Genomic DNA, 20,814 nt, shown 5'->3' on the forward strand with positions numbered 1-20,814 from the left:
CTCCGCGTTTGATTGGAAGTTGACCAACACACTTCTGAGTTTCAGCTGTTGAACTCATCTGGGTGCTCTGGTGTGAATGGCAGGCAGAGCTGGCCTGGGCATACTCACAAGACCACAGGTGGTGCTAGCATCTCGTGCAGGGAAGTCAGCCTGCACACATGTCATGTTTCAGCGGGTGTTTAATATTTCAACTTGTTCTCGGTAAATATTTGAAAATACCTGGTTTGAGGGATTCTTCAGATGAAATGTCCCTGACCCCAGCATCTCCCTTCCCAAACTGAAAATAGACACACGTTTATTTGGTATAATTTCACAAATTACCCTAGAGAGCTTGAAGCACAAACATACTCATATGCTAAGACTGAGTGTTCCGAATTCTCAGTGGCTCTGGAGGCTGTTCCCTGGACCCGCAACACCCCCGCCCCCACGGCTGGCCACGCCTCCAGGCCCCGCCTGCTTCTCCCTCCCATGGCCACTGCCAAGGCTAAGGGTCTCAACATTTCTCACATTTCTTCAGGACTGTGACTGTGATGGCCTCCTAACCAGCCTCCCTGTCCCCAAGTCATGTTCCAGAACAATCCTTCTAGGACACCCATTTGGTCCTGTCACTCACTTTTCTGCTTCTATTTTTTCCAAGGCTTCCCACATCCCTAGCCTGAAGCCCAAGTTTCTGGGCCAAGCAAGCAGGGCCCTGCTAGTGGCCCAGCTTCTCCTGCCCCTTCCACTTACTGGCTCCCCCTCCTGCAGTCTGGCTCTCGAGCCTGACACTTTTGCACATGCTGTTTTTTCTTCCTGCCCCGCAACCCCAACCTCAAGGTCCCTGGTGAGCTAGCCACCTCTCCAGGAGTCCTCCTGGACCGCCACAGCCTCCCGAACATGCCTCTGTCTACCGCTGCAGGTGTCCCCTGTGCCATTAACATCTACCTGACTGTCTTCCCACCCGGCTCTGCGCTCCTTCCAGCAGAGGCCGTTCTGTTACTCTCTGCATGCCTGGCGTGTATATGAATTCAATAACTGTTTCTGGGATGAATGAATGCGTGAGAGACCAGCTGGGCGAATGAATGGGACCTGGAGCATGTGCTCAGCTAGGGAGGGAGCCCAGTGGCCTGAGCCTCTGGGAGCTCTGCCCGGTGGCTCAGGATTGCTGGGCCTGCTTTGCCAAGATCATCTGGAGCTGCCCCTGAGACGGGACAGAGCTGCCTAGGAAACAGCCCCGTGAATGCCAGCCCGTAGGCAGTGAGGCAGGGTCGCGGGCACAGGTTTCCCACTTCCTTCAGCCGCATGCGCAAGCGACTGGGTGATGAGAACCGGGGCAGACTGGTGCCCATTAAGCCGCATCCAGCCGAGCCTGTCTGCACCTGCCCAGGGAGGTGCCGCTGATGGGCGAGTGAGTGAATCACGAGAGCTGTAGCTTCTGCTCAGGCCTCCCTCCCTCTCTTTCCTGGGCAAGCACCTCACAGAGGCTGGGGGAGCAGAAGCACAGATGTCCCCGCATCTGTACAAACACGTACAACCTTGCATAAAATTGTTAATACTGAGCTGTGCGGGGAAGCAGTTTGTGTTGCAGGGAAATGAAGCGTCGTACACGACTCCGATCAAAATGAATTTCGTCATCTCAACTTTTTTTTCTTTTACGATAGCAAGACAGCGTCTGGCAGACAAAGGAACTGACTGGGAGCTGAAAATAGGTAATGATAGCAGCAGGAATTTTTAATTGGCCAGAAGAGACAGCAAAGATCTGGAAGGTGAGGTGCAGGCTGAGCTCAGAAGAGGTGCGAGCGCAGTGCTGCAGACGGCAGGGGGGGCCCTGGTGCTCGAGGCGGGGACTAAGCCCAGGCTCCAGGATTAGGATGGAAAATGAAACCGCCCACTGCCACGGGATGTAGGAACCTTGGTTTTATTTCTGCAGTTCTTGGCTCATACAATTCAATTAAAAATATCCCCATCCGCCAGAGAGTTATTTTTGTTAGGCAGAACTCATAACATGCCCAACAAAGGTCAAGGCTTTTTGGAAAAGTGCGATGTGGCTCAGAAAATAGAGCAGAGGGAAGCTGACGCAAGAGGACCGGCCAGCATTCCTGGTGACGACAAGGGGACAAAGACAATCTCGTCTGGGAGGGCCTCAGAAGGGATGGCTGCTGGTCACACCTTGGGGACTCAGGAACCAAAAGAACTAAGTTTAAACGACCCAAACGAATTCGAAGTCAGTGTGGATGCCTGGGCCTGGCAGCATCCCTGCTTGCCAGGGGTTCTCAAACTTGAGTATGCATCCGAACCACCTGGCTGGCTTGTGAACCCACCATTGCTGCCGCCAGGGTTCTGACTCAGTGGGTCTGGGGTGGAATCTGAGAATTGATATCGCAAACAACTTTCCAAGTGATGCTGCTGCTGTTCCGGGGACCACACTTTGAGAACCACTGCTCCAGGGCATTAAGAGTGGGCAGAATGAGAAGTCAGGCCTTTGGTGTCAGACACCCTCGAGGCTGAGTCTTGTTTCCATCATTGAGCCTTTCAGTTCAGGTCACCTCGACTCTCCACGCCTCACTTTTCCACCTATAGAGTGGAACTGACACCTCTACCATCTAGTGGGCAGGTGGTTCTGAGTTTTAAAAGAGACAATGTATGCAAAGCTATATAACAGAGCTTCATGGATGATAGTTTTCATTATGTACCTGGAGACCAAGGCTGAGTTGACATTCCAAGTGAGTAAGTGAATTTGAAGTTCCTTCTAGCATAGGTATTAAGACCCTTACCATCATCAGCAGTTAATTCTGCCTGAAATTACACCTCTAGATGTTCAACCATTAACTCTTTAAAATATCCATCTATCAGGGAGAGAGGAAACGGGATCTAGCTCAGACCTCTTGAGATGTATGAATCAGTTTCTTAGTTTTGCTTTCTTCTTGGATGAGCAGAGCAAAAAAAGGTGGGTCCAGGGATGGAAGAGTACCTGATTTCATTCAATTTGCCCCTGGCCAGGGGACTAGTCATTTCTTCTCTCCGGGCCTCACTTTCTGCCTGGGTGAGAGGGCTGGACAAGCAGGCCGTGTAAGGGGTCTTCCAGCACCACAGTTCGCAACTGGGGTCTGACTAAAATTACAAGGCATTTGGACCACACTTCCCTTGAGATGAGGCAGAGAGGTGGGATGGCGTTAGGTTATAGGCTCCGGTTGTAGACCCGTTCTGCCTGCCCTCAGATCTCAGCCACTGGTTAGCTCTATGACTGTGGGCAAGCTACCTACTCTCTCTGCTCCTCAGGTCCTTCATTTGGCACAGATTAATAGCACTCACCTCACAGAGCTGCTGCGGAGACGGAATGAGATTTTGCACGTATGGGTCTTGGCACACTGCCTGCTGGCGCACAGTGAATGCTTGATATATGTGAGCTGTCACTGTTATGTCTCACAGCCTCCTCACTCACAGCTGGCCCTCCTACAAACCTCAGGGGAGTGGAACTCCCAGGAAGCCCCTTCCCTAGAAGCATACTACCTAGAAATCCCACTTCGAAGAGTGGCCACTGGAAGCCACCCCTGAGTACCACACAGGGATTGAGAGAGCCCTCCCGAACTAGGGCCCGAGGTATCAGGAAGGGACTGGGTGGTAGGGCTTTGTGTGAAAGTCCAATTTATATACTAATGTGACCCAGCCAAAGGGAGCCTCAACTCTGGACTTGTTCACCCCACACTTAAGGTCCAAAGATCTCTACACACAGGAGTAAGTGGGTATGAAACGTTCATAACTCTTTATGGTTAAGGAAAATCTCTTGTCTGTCAGTGTGTGTGTACGTGTGTGATGGTGGGGGTGGGGGGTCAGGGGAAAGAGCACTGGAGAGGCGAGGGGTCAAGGCCATAAACTTAAAGACTTCACTTTTAGAAGAGATCCCCTCCCACAAAGCTGGAACAAATAATCCTAAAATTTATGGAACCAGAAAAGACCTTGAATAGCCAAAGGAATGTTGAAAAACAAAAGCAAAGCTGGGGGCATTACAATGCCGGACTTCAAGCTCTATTATAAAGCTGTCATCATCAAGACAGTATGGTACTGGCACAAAAACAGACACACAGATCAATGGAACAGAATAGAGAGCCCAGAAATGGACCCTCAACTCTATGGTCAACTAATCTTCGACAAAGCAGGAAAGAATATCCAATGGAAAAAAAGATAGTCTCTTCAACAAATGGTGTTGGGAAAATTGGATAGCCACATGCAGAAGAATGAAACTGAACGATTTCCTTACACCACACACAAAAATAGACTCAAAATGGATGAAAGACCTAAATGTGAGACAGGAATCCATCAAAATCCTTGAGAAGAACACAGGCAGCAACCTCTTTGACCTCAGCTGCAAGAACTTCTTGCTAGACATGTCTCCAAGGCAAGGGAAACAAAGGCATAAATGAACTATTGGGACTTCATCAAGATAAAAAGCTTTTGCACAGCAAAGGAAAAAGTCAACAAAACCAAAAGACAACCGACAGAATGGGAGAAGATATTCGCAAATAACATATCGATAAAGGGCTAGTATCCAAAATCTATAAAGAACTTAATCAAACTCAACACCCAAAGATCAAACAATCCAGTCAAGAAATGGACAGAAGACATGAACAGACCTTTCTCTAAAGAAGACATCCAAATGGCCAACAGACACATGAAAAAATGCTCAACATCACTCGGCATCAGGGAAATCCAAATCAAAACCACAATGAGATACCACCTCATACCAGTCAGAATAGCAAAAATTAACAAGACAGGGAACAACAAATGTTGGCGAGGATGCAGAGAATAGGGAACCCTCCTACACTGTTGGTCGGAATGCAAGTTGGTGCAGCCTCTCTGAAAAACAGCATGGAGGTTCCTCAAAAAGTTGAAAATAGAGCTACCCTACTACCCAGCAATTGTACTACTATTTACCCCAAAGATACAAATGTAGGGATCCGTGCACCCCAATGTTTATAGAAGGGGCACGTGCACCCCAATGTTTATAGCAGCAATGTCCACAATAGCCAAACTATGGAAAGAGCCCAGATGTCCATCAACAGATGAATGGATAAAGAAGGTGTGGTATATGTATACAATGGGATATTACGCAGCCATCAAAAAAATGAAATCTTGCCATTTGCAACGACATGGATAGAACTAGAGGGTATTATGCTAAGCGAAATAAGTCAATCGGAGAAAGACAATATCATATGATTTCACTCATATGTGGAATTTAAGAAACAAAACAGAGGATCATTGAGGAAGGGAGGAAAAAATAAAATAAGACGAAATCAGAAGGGAGACAAACCATAAGAGACTCTTAATCTCAGGAAACAAACTGAGGGCTGCTGGAGGGGAAGGGGGTAGGGGGATGGGGTAACTGGGGGATGGGCATTAAGGAGGGCACGTGATGTAATGAGCACTGGGTATTATATGCAACTGATGAATCACTGAACTCTACCTCCAAAACTAATAATACATTATATGTTAATGAACTGAATTTAAATTAAATTAAAAAGAAAAAAGAAGAGAAGCCCTCCCTCTATCCCTCTGGGTGGCGGCTGTGTCAAGTTTTCAAAGCAGTGGGAATAAGCGCAGAGTCTATCCCTGCCTGCCCCGGGCCTCTTTCCACCCTCCTCCAGACCTAGAAGGGTCTGCGTGGGCCCCAGCCTCTTCTCGCCTTCCTGGTGGAATTCCCCAGAAATGAAGTAACCGTTCTCAGGTTACACACGGCACAACGGGCAGGACATTCTCAAATAATTTCTTCCTAGCCATGAAAGGCTAGCGCCTCCCAGCCTGTTGAGCTGGACAGGCAATCTGTCTTCATTTCTGAATGTCCCCTAAGAAGAACAAATCTGTTACACTCTGGCCGACACATTTCCAAAGAAGTGAAATAATGCGATCTGACTAAAATGTCAAACTCTAATATTGAACAAAAAACGGAGTAGACACAGCGAGAGAAGGAACGCCCAGGAAACTCTTCCGGCAACTCAACCCAAAACCTGCCCTCTGTGCACTTCCACAGAAATGACAGATACCCCTGCCCTCCCTGGGTGTGTGACTCCCCTCAGAAAAGATCACCCAGGCAAGAAAAGAGCCTGCTCACAGCCAGCAGGGAACGTTCCCCCATCCCCTGGCCTTCAAACTGCTGAGGCGAACATTTCAGAAGGGAAATAGAGCAGAGCCAAATTTCCCAGCCATGTGAAAACTGAGAGGGAGAAGCTTCCAGCGCCCAAAGATCCTAACCCCCGCTGATGTCTGGAGCTCATCCGGCCAGGCCTCCACGGCCCTTCCCCCATCAGCACCAGAGAGGATTTCCTCAGAGTGCAGGATGGTCCCCCAATGAGCGCCTCTCCCTTCCCCGGCAAGCTCCAGCAAGTTCTTGCTGTCTGGGGAGTGGACCTGATCGCAAACCAGACCTGAGGTGTCTGACAGATTGCTCACCGGGCCAGGGCCGGGGTGGGGAGGCGTCTGACGTCCTGTGCCTTCAAGTGAGAAAGATAATAATAGAAATAGCTAATATTTGTAAAGAACTGACTAAGCATCAGTCACTGACGTAAGCACTTTACATGCATTTTAATATTTGTATGACGTTCCTATTGTCCCCATTTGACAAGTGAGGAAGCAGGCTGGTTTCTCCTTTATAAAAACCAAACCCTTCCCAGGTAAACAGTGGAATGGACGTGGCCTTTCGAGCTCAGGATGCCTTCTATTATTATCCGATACACGCTGATCAAAGACATTCCTTCTTGGAACGGATCTGCTATGGAATCAGGGCACTAAGGGACGAAGAGATCAGCTTCCAGGAGCACCAAGGGCCCGATTCGGGCGGCGATGTTGCGGCATCTATGATGCTCAGCTGTAGGCCAGCAGCTGAGCAGGATTCTGCTCGGCCCCTTGTCTCTTCCTTTTCTCCACAGGCCCGCCGGTGGTAGTGGTGGGGGTTCCGCCCCGTCCCCTCCTAGAGGCTTCCACCCTCTCCCCTTCCTGCCTGGCTGCATCTTGGAGAGTGCCGTGGCTGGGGCTGTCTCAGTCTCCAAGGGGATGGGTGATTTATGTCCTTTTATTCAGCAAGCAGCTTTGTACAGAACGGACGCGACATGCTGAATGTCACCAAGCGGGGGCAGGGAAGCTGTGCAGAATCCCAATGAAGCCTTTTCCGCCCGGGCAAAATGGCACCGGTGACTTTGTTATTGTGTGTTTTCTCTGGTGGGCGTAAGGAAGAGGCAGCAGATGCTGAGAGGTTGCAGGATAGCTGGCTTGACTGGCAGGGAACCGCCCCCCCCCCCCGCCGGAACGCCAGCGTCTGGCTCCCCTGTGAGTGCCTGCCCCTTCCCGGCTCTCCATCTCCTGCTGGCACCCCACGGGAGACAAGCCAGGCAGGAGGCCACGCGGACTTGGGTGAAGAGGGCTCCTTTCTGTGGAGGAGAAACAAGAGGAGCCCTTTCTGTTCCGTGCAGAGGCTGGGTGTGCTGGGGCCTCGGCGCCCAGGGCCTGCACGCCGTGCAATAAGCCACAAGGGGTCAAGGCGCCCATGGGGTAGATGGGGGCTCAGCTCTGCACTCTACTCTCCTGACACCCCAAGGCCTGAGGGAGGTTCCTTGGCCCCTTGTCTCGCTTTCCACACTCCTCCGCTCACCCGGGTCAGTAAATTCCCCTGAGGCCACGAGCCACGCCTACTCCTCCCTGCCCCCATCCCGCATTGGCATAGATGCCCAGCGCAGCGCCGTTCCCAGCCCAGAGCAGGCAGTCCATGTTTGTGGAAGGAATGGTGAGCTCACTGCTCTGGAGCGTGCGGGCTGCTCCGGGATGCCCCGGTGGCATGACAAAGCATGGCCTTGACGTTTAGGGCAAACTGCACCATCCCAGTGTGCTACAGAGACACCTAGGAATGGGTAAGATGACAGATTCACAGGAGTTGAAGGGACCTTGGAGATGGCACAGCCCTACCCTCTCGCTTTCCAAGTGAGGAAACTGAGGCCCGGAGGAGGCCTCCCAGCACCAGACGAGCAGAGCCAGGGTTCCGAGCAGGCCCTCTCAGGCACAGCTCTCTCTTGCCAGCACGCTGCCCCTCACCCCTAGCCTGCTCCCCGCCTCAGCTGCCAGCCCGGTCCCCAGCCGGCGCCCCTCCCTGTCTCAGCCCACACACTCAGTCTCCCCGGGGGGATGGCAGTTAGTTTGCATCGTGCTGCTCGGCACCGGCACCACCGGGCTGGCGGCAAACCCTGTGTTCCCAGCGCGCCAGGTCCCTGCGGGCCTAGCGGGTCAGAAGTTCAGGGCCAGGCCACACGGGGACTGGGGAGGGCAGAAGAGACAATAGTCAGTCAGGGCCTGTGAGTGAAGCAGGCAGCCCCCAGAGCAGAGAGACAAAGCAGGGTCCCCCAGGGGCGCAGGGAGCCGGGGAGCTGGGGAGAAGGAAGTGAGGAGGCGCAGCGCCCCCACTCACCCTCCTACGGAGACAGAGATGGAGGAGTAGAACGGGGACAAAAGCAAACGAAAAGGCCAGAGAGATGAGCCAGATGGAGGGAAGTCGGGGCGCAGAAGGAGACAGAGAAAGCTTGATCTTTCTCCTCTTTCTATCATTTCCTCAGGGCATCCTCTTAGGGCACCCTACCCGGCAGGGGTGGTGCTGAGGAGAAAGGGGAGCCCGAGGGAGAGGGAGAAGAAAGGAGGGGGAAGGAAGCACACTTATCAGTTCACTTTCCTCTGTGAGGCACTCAGAGCATCTTAAGCACTAGTTGGGGGGGGGGTCCTGATTGTGCAAAAGGGGGGAACTGGGTTCTGTCAACTAAGGGGCATCCTGGGATTTCAAGGTCCCTCAGATGTGTCCAAGCCCCCCTGCTCTTCTGACTCAGTTAGACAACTGCTTGTGAATTTAGGAACACGACAGGGATTCCAGAGGACCACTGATCTACCCCTCATAATCCAGCCCCTGCAGTCCACAGGCGTGGAAGCGCAGGCCCCGAGGGCAGAGACTTGTCCAAAGATGCAGCACCAAGACTACTGCGTAAACAGAAGCCAGGTCTCTGAGCACCCACTCCAGGCACGTGACAACCTTGCCAGTCAGGCTGCATGAGTCCCATGCTCCTAAACCCTTGGGCAGGAGCCCCCTGCCCCCCTACAGCAGGCCCTTGCTGCCCCAAGAGCAAGTACGAAAGGGAGAGGTTCTCTCAGAATGCCCAAGAAACACTTTTGCTGACCTCCCAAGAAGAAAGTGGAGAGAGAGGTGGGGCGGCCTTCAAGAAGGGGGTTTGGAGCAGACTTCATGGGGCCTCACCCTCGCTCTGCCAGGGGAGAGGTGGCTCCAAGTCCCCAAGGATGCCACCCTGTGCCCGGCGGCTCGAGGCTGGTGAGTGAAGAGGGGGTCACCTGCCCACGCCTCCACGTGAACAGAGCTGAGCGCTGGCGAAGGCAAGCCCCTCATCCTGCCCCCATCTGTTGATCTTGGTGGTAAACGTATCTTTAGGGAATCATAGTATTGTCTTGCTCTGAAAACCCTCAGTCTAACTCCTTTTTTCTGACTCATGTTTGCCTCCACCAATATGAAACTGAGCCCATGTGGGGCGCAAGCCAGCCTGTGGGGGCTCAGGGGCTGGGCAGATGGCAGCAAGAGGGTGGGCTGAGGTCCTGTTCACCGGGCAGAGATGGCCCCAGTGCAGACATAGTCCTCTTCTTTTCCAGGCTCACTCTCTTGCCCCAGAGGGTAAGCAGGGAGGGAGGCCTTTTGTCTCCTTTGACCATTTCTATACCCCTGGTGCCTTCAATGGGACCCTGCCCAGAGTGCGCTCAGTAAATGTCTGCAGGACTTAGGAGGGGGAAACAGAGGCTGGTCAAGATAGAGTGATGGGCCAAGACTTCAGGGGTCCTGCTCCCTCCCCTGTGTCCTATGGGACCCTGGGCCGTGGGTGGGGAGAGGGGCACTCACTCCAGCACGTCGCGGTTGAATTGCTTCTTGCTGTTGCCCAGGAACTCCCCGATCATCTGCCGGCTGAGACCCTTGCGCTGGAGCAGGAAGTGGGCCACTCCAATGGGGGTGTCAGGGATGAAGCCTCGAGAGATCAGGAACTGGATGCCTTTGTCTGGGTTTCTAGGGGTGGGAGCGGAGGTGGGGAGAAGGAGTAGAGAGTGAGCCACGGCTATCCATGACTTCTTTCTTCCCTTTCTTCCAGCCCACGGAACTCGTAGAAGTGCCTGGAAGTTTCTGGGAAGAATGCCTCCGAAATACCAGGATTCCTTCCACTGCAGATAGGCTCCCCATCCCAAGTGCTTCTCCCAGGAGCCTCATCTTCCTGAACAACCCCCACCCCAACACACACATAGGAGTGAAGATAGCATGGGGAAGGAAGGAGTTGGGGGAGGTCTGAATTCCAGAGCAGGTGGAGAGGTTCCTTTCTGTCTTCCCTGAGGGCCGTGAGGCCTGCCACGAAGGCCCTTCCTCCCTGTCTGTATCCTGTTGTCTATACACAGCACCCGCCCTGGAATTGGGAGGGAGGACGAGACTGGGGAGCAGCGGTGAGCTCTCCTACCACACTGTCCATAGTGGACTCAAGATTCCTGTTCTCCACCATTTACTCTCTCATGCTTGCATCTCTACGTTTGGGTGTGGGTGTGGGCGCTGTGTCTTTAGGCAAATGTGTTCACAGTATGGCCTGCAAATCCATGCTGTTCCCTGAACTGTCTCTTACTGGTTCAGGAGAAGCTAAGTACTAAGCTATGAAATAGAGGGCAAACATTTAGAATTTTTTATAGCACTTTGACATTTTCAGGATAACCAAGCATGTGATTGTTTTTCTAGCAATTCATTTTTATTGCATTTCACAAAAGTATCAGCCCACAACCTATCGGGTAAAAACCCAAAGTGGTCCTTCACTACAGAGAGTTTGAGCACCACTGTCTTGAGTGATCCTACTATCTGCGTGAGTTTTGAGTTGCAACTCGCCTTCCTTGTGTGAGCCTGCTTCTTTTCTGTAAAATGGCATAATAAGGCCATCTCTAGATATTGTTAGGAAGTTTGCAGATGTTTTATGTAAGGTGAGCCGAGAACAGTAGCTATCAGCCCCTGGAATATAAGCTTGAGATCAGGGCATGTGCCCTACTCATCTTTGTGGTCAATGCGCCTGGCATTTAATAAATAACAGTTGAGTGAATAAATGAACGGACACGTGGGTGGGAGAGATGTTCAATTTCCTGGCTCAGGACTCTGAAGGAAGAGGTGAATGGAGGGTGGAGATGAGATTTCCATGGGAGGGGCGTGTGTATCCTGCTGGCCCCCAGTTGTCTTCATTCTAGTTGCAAGGACAGTTCTGGCTGGGGCTCTGGCTGGGGGACTCTGAACTCCAGCACTTGTTTGTTTTTCTGCTTTCATTCTCCTGTTCTCTTTCTGCGCTACCTAGGCTTCCTTGTCTCGCCCTTTTAGACCCATCCCTCTCCTGCCTTTTACCTGTATTCCTTATGCTAGGTCTCTTCTTTCTCCCCCACCCAGACCCTACCTTGCCTTTCCTCATTTTCTCCTTGCTCTCTCTCCTTTACATCATCCCATTGAGATGATGCTGTTTCCCTAACTTCGTGTCCTCCCTGGATGATTTCTGCTCAGTCCGCATACGACCTGTACTGTCTTTTACTTAATACTGCATTTTCTTTTCGATTCTCTCGCTTTTCAAGCCCTAGCTTCGTCTTAAGCAGGAATAGTGGTGAAAGCATGGGCTTGATGTGTTGTGTTGTCCCTCATCCTGAACATAAATTTGTCACAATTAAAAATAAAATGTGCATCCCCACACCGCATCTGGAGGAGCAGGTGCAGCACCAACGTCACCCTGGAGGGCGCTGGGATGATGTGGGAAATTACCCGGCACCCTGCTCCCCTGTAATCGCAGCGCCCCGCCCCCTTCCCACCGATCTTCCCAGGACTGCCCGGAGCTCCGCAGCCAGTGCTCACTCACATGTTGAACAGGTTGAGGCCGATGCGGTAGAGCCGTTTGCGCAGAGTGTCGGTGGACAGCGTGGGCGACTTGCAGCTGGCCGGGTTCTCGCAGTGGTAACGCGGCAGGCTCAGGATCATGGCCTGCAGGGCCTCCTTGGAGGCTGAGGCCGACACTTCTGAGCCCGACTTGGCCGACTTGGTGGACGTGCTGCTGCTGCTCAGCTGCTCCGAGTTGTCGCCGGCCTCGGCTTCGGCCTCGGTGCCTTTCCCCACCTCCCCGGTCTCCTCCGACGCCGCGGCCCCCTCCGCCCCCTCCGCCACCGCCGCGGCGGCCCCAGGCGAGTGGGCGCTCAAGGCCCCGCTGGCTCCGGCCTCTGCGTCCGTGTTCTCGGCGGGCGCCTCCCCCTGGGCAGGGCTTGCGGCCGCCGAGGGCTCCTGCCCGGGGCCCTCGCCCTGCTCGGCTTTGCCCGCCGCGGGCTCGGCCGGGGCCTGGGCGGTCTGCGCGCCCAGACAGTTGGCCACCGACAGAGCCGCGGCGGAGGACACGGAGATGTTCTGGTTGGCGATCTGCACGGTGACGTCCCGGAAAGCCATCATGAGGGTGCTGCTGTGGCCCTGGGGCAGGCCGGCGGCCTCGGCGGCCGCTTCCCCAGGCGCGGGACGGGCACTGTCGAGCTCCCGCATCTCGGCCTCCAGGCCCGGTGGTCCGGCGCCCGCGTGCAGGGCCTGGTGGAGCTGGTAAGCGCCGCTCTCCTGCAGGGAGCACATGGTCTTGAGGCTCCAGGTGCTGAGGGCGTCGTCGATGGACTTGGCCAGGGACTGCACCTGCTCGGTGAAGGAGTCCTCCAGCTCGGTGAGCGTGCCCGCGAAGGTGGGCGGCAGGGAGGGCGAGCGCACCAGCGGCAGCCCCATGAGGCCGTAGCCCTCCATGAGCGCCTTCTCGGCCGCCAGGCTCTCGGCCGTGGGCGCCCGGACTTTGCGCAGGGAGATCCGCCGCGGCAGGCGGCTCTCCAAGAGCGAGTTGCGGATCTTCTCAAAGTTCTTGCTGAGCTGGTACTGGCGGAAGGCGGTTTGGATGGTGCAAGCTGCGCGCCGGGACACGAGGTGGCCCCCGTACTTGTGTTCTAGCATTTCAATCTGCGACAAGAACAGAGAGGAGGAAGAGCGCAGTGAGGCCTGGGGCGGGGGTCACCAGCTAAGCTTTGGCAGGGCCCAGGAATACACAGCTGGGGGGTACTGAAGGGCCAAAGTCTGAAACTCTAGCATGTCACGGCCTGAGATACCAGATCCTTGTCAATACTCCTAGAGGTGTAGGATGTAGGACTGGCTTCGGTGGGGAAGGGGTCAGGGTGTTGCATTTGGTGGTCAGACACTGCTGCTGCGGTGGTTATTTTAAAACGTTCATATCAGAGAGCTGTATGGAAGTACTTACGAGTGAAATACCCAGTATCTAGAATTTGTATTAAAATACTCCATCAAAAAAAAGTGGAACTGTAGATGAAATAATATTAACAAAAATTGTTGGAACTGGGTGGTGGTTATCTGGAAGTTTACTACACTCTTCTTTCTACTTGTGTGTACATTTAAAATAATAACAAATTAAAAATTAAACAGAAGTGCTACCAAAAAAAATTACTGCTACTCCTGTTCACCTTTCTTCCTCATCACTGCATTGCAGAAATTCCTGACCCTGGGATCATCATAAGGGTTGGGATTGGGGTTTGATCAACAACGTGTTCCCGGTACCCAGCCCAAGGGCTGGCTCATAGTAGATGCTCAGTAAATGTGAATTTAGGGGCGCCTGGGTGGCTCAGTCATTAAGTGTCTGCCTTCGGCTCAGGTCATGATCCCAGGATCCTGGGATCGAGTCCCATATCGGGCTCCCTGCTCCACGGGAAGCCTGCTTCTCCCTCTCCCACTCCCCCTGCTTGTGTTTCCTCTCTCGCTGTGTCTCTGTCAAATAAATAAATAAAATCTTAAAAAAAAATAAATGTGAATTTAATAAAAAGATGGATGAAGGACAGAAGAGTGGGTGGGCGGGTGTTTCAAGAGTGGGAATCCCTCCAGGCTACCACGCTCCATAATTTGGGCCACCTCTGTTCTCAACAATGGGAGTTGTACAATCAGGGCAGGGCTTGGTGGGGCTGGTGGGGGCATGCTACCTCATGTGGGCAGTGTGAACCCAGGAAAACTTGTGACAAGGGGCCGATGTGTCTTCAAGGCCCTTAGTCATCTCCTCCCAGCTCTGTCCTCCTGCTATGGTCGTTTCTCCCCCTCACGTGGCGATGCTCTCACTCTTTCTCCCTTATCAAAACCTCATAGGAAAGGACCAGAGAGACTTTCCCCCTGAGATGGGAGTGACAAATAACGTTTACCCATGTTGGCTCACTGGCCACGGCAGCTGGAGTGACTGCCTCTCACAAGCTCAGCGATCCCCTTGGTTTCCTCGCTGTGGGTGCCCCCCACCCCCGGACTAGCAGGGGCACCCTTCTAGCCCAGGAAACCTCACAGACACAACCCCAACACCCAGGGATGATCCCGGGTAAAACGGGATAACCTCAATCCTATCTTTAGCTCTTCTATCTCGCCATTCAGGGTCCTTCCCATCCCCAAACCTAGGGGCCTTATGCTGTCTGTCTTCCCCAGTCCAGCTGTCCTCTCTGAAGATAGCTGGAAAACTTAATCTTATTAAGGTTTGAGTGGCCAATAAGGCGTCCTGTACCATACCAAGTGTATCAGTTATCTACCGCTGCATAACAAATTACCACAAGTGTAGCCACTTAAAACAACACCCACTTATGTTCTCATAGCTCTGTAGGTCAGTCTGGGCACTGCTCCACTGGCTTCTTTGCTTGGGATCTCACCTGGAGGAAATCAAGGTGTCAGCTGACACCACAATCTCACACAAGGTTCAGCATCCTCCTTCAAGCTCATTGTTGTTGGAAGAGTTCAGTTTCTTGAGATTCTAAGGCTGAGGCCCTCAGTTACAACTGCCTGCCCTTCTCTGCCACATGGTAGCTTGGCCCTTTGAGGCCAACAGGACTCTGAGGCTTCACCTTCTTTTAAAGGGTTTACCTGATTAGGTCAAGCAACCCAGGGTGATTTTCCTTCAGATTCACTCAAGGTCAACTGAGTAGCAACCTAATCAGAGGAGTGATACCTATTATGCCCTCTAGTCCCACGGCACTTCCCACGGAAGGGGATTACACAGGATGTGCACACCAGGGGGCCGGAAGCTGGGGCCATCAGAATTCTGCCTCCCGTACCTATGGGGTTTTATTGTGTACCCAGATCTCCAGAGAAACACAGATATTTCTGATATCTCAGGCATTTTGTTGTTGCTTTCACAGAAATCAGGTCAGAGGGGAGAGACCACTGTAGCTCAGTGTCCCCACAGAACTCTGGCAGGCTCCCTGAGGTCTGGAATGGGGATTGGCCTTGACTAGGCAGGAGAGCCCTCCAAGAGGAAGTGTACGGAGTGAGGGGAGCTGACCACTTAACTGCCTCCTTCCATCAATTTCTGTCTCCCTCTGACCCCTCCTTGAGTACCAGGAGAAATGGACACCAAGCAGAAATTCATATTTCTTTCTTACCTGGTGGGAAACCTTAGGTCCAAGAGCATTCTCTTCAGGTTATGAGATGCTATTGGCAACAGAGGGAAGATATGAAATCCTATTGCCTGAAATGTTTCCGGAATGGGAAAGATGTCCACCCCCCTGGCACGGTATCGCCCTACCTGGAGGCAGAAGGCTGGCTGAGCTAAGCCTAGGAGACTTCTACCATCAGTGTCCCAATATCACCCAAGCAGAGAAGAAAACTGTATTTTAAATATCTTGAATCTGTTCCATCAAATCCTCCACTAGATTGTAAGCCCCATGAAGGCAGGGACTTTGCCATGTTCACTTCTTTATCCCCAATGCTTAGAGAGTGCCCAGCACACAGTAGGCCTTCAATGAATATTTACTGAATACATTAAAGAATTAATTGCAAAGTTATCTTTGAGACTCTCAAAAACCTCCCTAACCTAACCCATAACATTCTTCTCCTGGAACTGATGCATTTCACTTGCATTTCCAAACTCTACTGTGTCACTGGCCCCTTTCCACCTGCCTACAGACCCTCAGAGATCTCCTCAGGCTAAAACATAACTCCTCTTGACTTCCCTGCTCTGGAGCACTAACCCAATCTCTTTCTTTCTATTTTCCACCAAACCTCTTGGAAGACTAGTTTACACCCTCTGCCTCCTTCCATGAAAAAATGCCGAATTGCTGACCCAGCCCTGTATGCCCTGACTCCCCAGGCTCTGCCTCCTGCTCACACCAGTCTTCTAAAATGACTCTCAGGAAGGTCACCAGAGACCTTTAATCATGAAACTTGATGGTCCATCCTCCACCATCCTTCTCCCTCTTTTCCACAGCTCTTGGTATTTTTATCATCTTGAAACTCTGTCCTCAGCTCTCATGACCCAGTCTACCTTGGTTTGCCTGCTTCCATACAGCTCTTTAATCCTATATTCTGACCACAAAACCCCTAAGCATGCCAGTTACAAGTCCCACGCAGACCATCTTCCACTCTGCAGACACATTTGAATTATTTTCCTATGTACTTCTGGGCATTCCGTTACTTCTATGTTGGACGTCATTTCAGTAGCCTCTGGTAACTGATAATTAACAGCTAATTAAGAGGGAAGCTACAGTTGTCCTGCAGGCTAGTGTTTTTTCACCTCCTGAGTGAGAACCTTGTCCCCTATCATAACTTCACTCTACTTTAATGGACTGATGAACAAGCCTTAGGGGAGATACTCAGGCCCAGATCTGCTTCTTCCCTGCTGGTTGACCTTGGGCAAGTTTCCTAATATCTCTGACTCTTGGCTTTCTTATCTGTTAAATGAAACTAATCCTGCTCACTCTGTAGCTTGTTATGAGAACTGAATGGTTTCATATGGCACTTGGCACATAACAGATACACAGTAAGTGGTAGTTATTGGATGATAACAATGATGATTATGTGAATGACTCTCAAATTTCCATTCCTAGGCTTGATCCTAGACTTGCGTTTCCAACAGCCCACGGATCCCTCTGTTCACCTCTACAAAGCCACTGTCTTTCCCCACCTCCCTAAACCAGCTCTCAATGACTTCTTTATTTGCCCACAAAGCCGTGGCTGCTATGCTCTCCAGGCTGGGAAACTTGTATTTGTCCGTGGGTTCTCCTACATCCCAGCCTCTGCATTTGTCGGCCTCAAAGCCTTTATTCCACGTACCTCCACCCCTATTACCTTTTACATCATCCTGACCAGACCGTTGCCATGTGGGGCTGTCTTTGGCCCCCCACTTGGACCACTCTGGCAGCCTCCCCACTGCCTCCCTGCTTTCTCACACCTACCATCCACCCTACATTACCCCGATCAAGGCTCTTGAAGAGCAGATGTGAACACAGGCCTTCCATTGCTTGAGAGCATCGCCCAAAATAAGTATAAATATTTCCTGCTGGCCTTCCGACCCTGAGCAACTGGCCTCAGCCTCCCTCCTATCTTCTACTACTACACCAAGCCTGTGTATACACTGGCTCGACTCCTGCTCTTCCCCCAGCCCACCCTAGGCTTTCCTGCCCTGAGTATTTGCTCAGCCTTGTCCCTCAGCCTGCGATGTTCTCCTTTCTTCAAGACCTGCCTCAAATGTGCTTCCTCCGTGAAGCCTTCTCAGTCCCCCAACCAGACAGGGAGCTCCCGGTTTCAGGAGCCCATGGAGAATGTGGTTTCTTACTTCTCTTTGACACTCAATTCTCTCCGCTAATCTTTGTGATACTTATCTAACCTATCCTTCCTCCTCTCCACCCCACCAACCCCGACTCCAGCAGGGCATACGTTATTCGAGACCTCTGATCCCTGCCCAGCACCTAGCACAGAGCCTGGCAAGGAACAACTGCTCACTCTGGTATTTGAATTCAGTTGTTGGATCTTCTCCATTTGTTCCAGTGCATTTAACACAACCGTCTCCCATCTATTCCAGCCTTGTGCCTACTGCAACCCCAGCCTGCACTGTCCCCCACTCTTTCTTTCCCATCCCTTGCAGCCCACCCTCAATGCTCTCTGTATTCCCACGGACTGTACCTTATAGGCAGGATGGTATTATGTCTCTACATTCCTGGTGCCCAGCGTCGAGCCAGAGCCATGGCTGGGGCTTAATCAGTGTTTGCAGACATGAACTAAACTGAACTCTGTCTTATGTCCCAGGGGAAATAAAGATCTAGGCTCTCTTCTGGAGCTGGGCTTGGAGTCAAATGCTGCATCCTCCCCTTGCCCCCCACTACCCCTGCCCCCCAACCAGGGCTCAGGAACTTGGCAGGGTCCCAGGTCAGCTCTGTCTACCCAACCAGGCCTTCCCTACCACCCTAACCCTCTTCTTTTCTTAACCAGGGCCAGATCAGAGAGCTAAGAGAGATGGATATGAGGGGGGGGGTGGCCCCAGGGAGGGAGGGGTCTCTGGGCCCACCGGCCTAAGAGCAGCTCAGCTCACTTCTCTCTAAACCTCATGAATCATGGGTAATTGTAGCCTCACCTCCTCCCAAGAGAGCAATCTCTCAGCTTCTGCCAGAAGAAGCAGTGGAGGGGGGCTTGGGGGGCTCTGTGTGTCTAATGAGCCTCTCAGTGTTAATTAGAACATGCTCCCTCTTTTCAGGTTGTTGTAGCAGTTGAGCCTGAGGAGGGCTGCAGAGAGGTGGCCGCTAAGTCGATGGGGTGGAGAGGGAGAGCAACTAGCTGGGGGGCTGCAGTGCTGAGGAATGAGGCAGCCAGGCTGGGGTGGGCGGTGGCTTTCACGTGTGAGCAAGGATTTCCTCTGATCCAAGATTTCCCAGCTGAGAATGTTAAAGCATTACATGGAATGAGCCTGCAGAACTTGGCAAGGGAAGGCTTACGTGAGGCTTAGGAGCAGACAGTCTGGGGCTGGGGGCGGTGGAGGGGGCGCGGTGAGAGGAGGTCAGAGATGTTAAGGGCGGCCCCCGGGGGAAGCTGGCCTGCACCGGGCAAGCTGTGACTCCTGCGTCTTCCCTGTGTGCCCACCTCCCTGCCCGCTGTCCAATCTACAGAAAGCGCTCGACACAGCAGGGCACTGAGGCCTGCCTAGGAGCAGGGCTGCTCTTGGGAACCTCTCCTGACTCCAGCCAGCTAGGGGTGGGAGCTACTAATGACTCAGCTACTCCTAGGTCACAGAGACTGTCTCAGGTAGAGCTGCTGCTGTGGGGAGCCTGTTTGAACCCCAGGTTGGGTTTCTTGCTGTCTCCAGTGCTCCCACAGAGCCCCGTGCACCACTTCCTTGGAACCTACCCCTTCGCTGCAATGAGGAGACTGGAAGACTCTGGGTAAAATCAAAGACTGTGGAGTCCCGGTCTTGGCTGCACCAGGGATGCACACCTAGGGATGTGTCCTTGTGTCAGTTACTTGATATGCTTAAGCCTCAGTCCCCTCATTCCTAAAATGGGGATAGCAGTAGTCCCTAGCTCACCGGGATAGCATGCAGATCTGGGGAGATAGTGCATAGGAAACGCTTAGCACCTTGTCCGGCACAGAGTTAAGGCTGTTAATGCTAGCTAGTACCAGTTACACGTCAGCGCCCACCAGCTGAGGCCTGGGACTGTATCTTTTGTAATGTGGTGGCCCAGGTCTTGCACATAGCAGCTGTGCAATACTGTTCCCTGAATTGGATGCAAGTGGACAGAAGGACTATCCCTGATGAGCGTTGCCTTCACCATCATCCTCTGTAGGCTGGCCCTCTGGTGCCGTCCAGTGCCGGGGTGGCACTCTCCCCTTTGGAGGAGGAAGGAGCCTTAGATACTCTGGTACAACCCCTCGTTTCACCAATGAGGAAACTGAGGCCAGAGAATTGGAAACATAACCACCACTTCTCCCCTTGAGAGGTACCCCCGGGTGAGGCTAGACCCTGAGGCTTGGGTAGTGGAGATTGGTTGTAGAAGGGGCTGCTATCCAAAAAGAGAACATGACTTCCACCCAGAACCTGGTGTGTGGGGGGGGGGCAAGGCCTGGATGCTACTGACCACAGCCGTGTGGCCCCCTGGCTTGGACGGCACAGAGAGCCATGCCATTTGGACATCCCACATGAGCTCCAATGGGCTGCTCATCAGTGGTGGCACAGAACAGGATACAAACTCCCTCGAGAGCCTGGATGAATTTGGAAATCACTCGGGTGCCCTATGTATCCTCGCCACACCACTTTCCTAAAGCACCCCCCAAAGGGACCTGCATGCTCTTTGTCCCCCTAGGCTGTAGCCCCAAGGACCACTGTGAGGTGAAGTGACAGAGCTGAGGGCAGAGGAAATGGAGGACAGGAGAAGCTGGACCCGAGGACCTCCCCACTGTGTGAGTGTGGGGAGAGGCCGTGGGGGCTGGGTAACAGGGATGCCCAGGGGCAGACTCATTCATTTATTTGTTTGTTCATTTGTTTGTTCTTTCACTCATGTGTTCTTCCAATATGGAGCATGTCCTAGGCTCCAGGGACTGTGCTGGGTGCGGGGAAGCAAAGGTGGGCAAGAACAGCATATCATCTAACACATAACTCTAACAAGTGTTCACTCCTCACACAGACTATGAAGGTGTTCTGTGCACAATCTGCACAACTCCGTGACAGCCCTGAGAAGGACATAGTCCTTGCCCTTACGAGTGGGACAGCTCTCAGGTGCCATAGAGTCAGCGGTGGGGCACTCCGTGAAAGCACACACCCAGGCTCGGGGATACTGAGCTGAGATGTGGAGCATGCACAGAGATCTCCCAGATGAAGTGTGATGGAGGGACAGGTGGGGAGTATTCCCAGCAGAGGAAATAAAATCTGTCAAGGCCCAGAGGCAAACAATAGCACAGAGATCTGGAGCAAGGCAAATGGGAATGGCTGGAACCCCACA

General features: G+C 52.6%; 1 protein-coding gene across 6 annotated transcripts in view; it reads right to left on the reverse strand.

The window, feature by feature from the left end:
* The window catches only part of IQSEC3 (IQ motif and Sec7 domain ArfGEF 3), a 101,987-nt gene that overhangs the window by 28,111 nt on the left and 53,062 nt on the right, over positions 1-20,814 (reverse strand). For all 6 annotated transcript variants that reach the window (XM_036092455.2, XM_036092456.2, XM_078075465.1 and 3 more), the window contains exons 4-5: positions 11,919-13,036; positions 9,905-10,066 (exon numbers count right to left, since the gene is read on the reverse strand). In XM_036092455.2, the coding sequence (XP_035948348.1) occupies positions 9,905-10,066; positions 11,919-13,036 (1,280 nt within the window). The remainder of the gene's footprint in view (positions 1-9,904; positions 10,067-11,918; positions 13,037-20,814) is intronic.

This window comes from Halichoerus grypus, chromosome 6, assembly GCF_964656455.1.
Source record: "Halichoerus grypus chromosome 6, mHalGry1.hap1.1, whole genome shotgun sequence".
In the NCBI taxonomy this organism is placed as follows: domain Eukaryota; kingdom Metazoa; phylum Chordata; class Mammalia; order Carnivora; family Phocidae; genus Halichoerus; species Halichoerus grypus.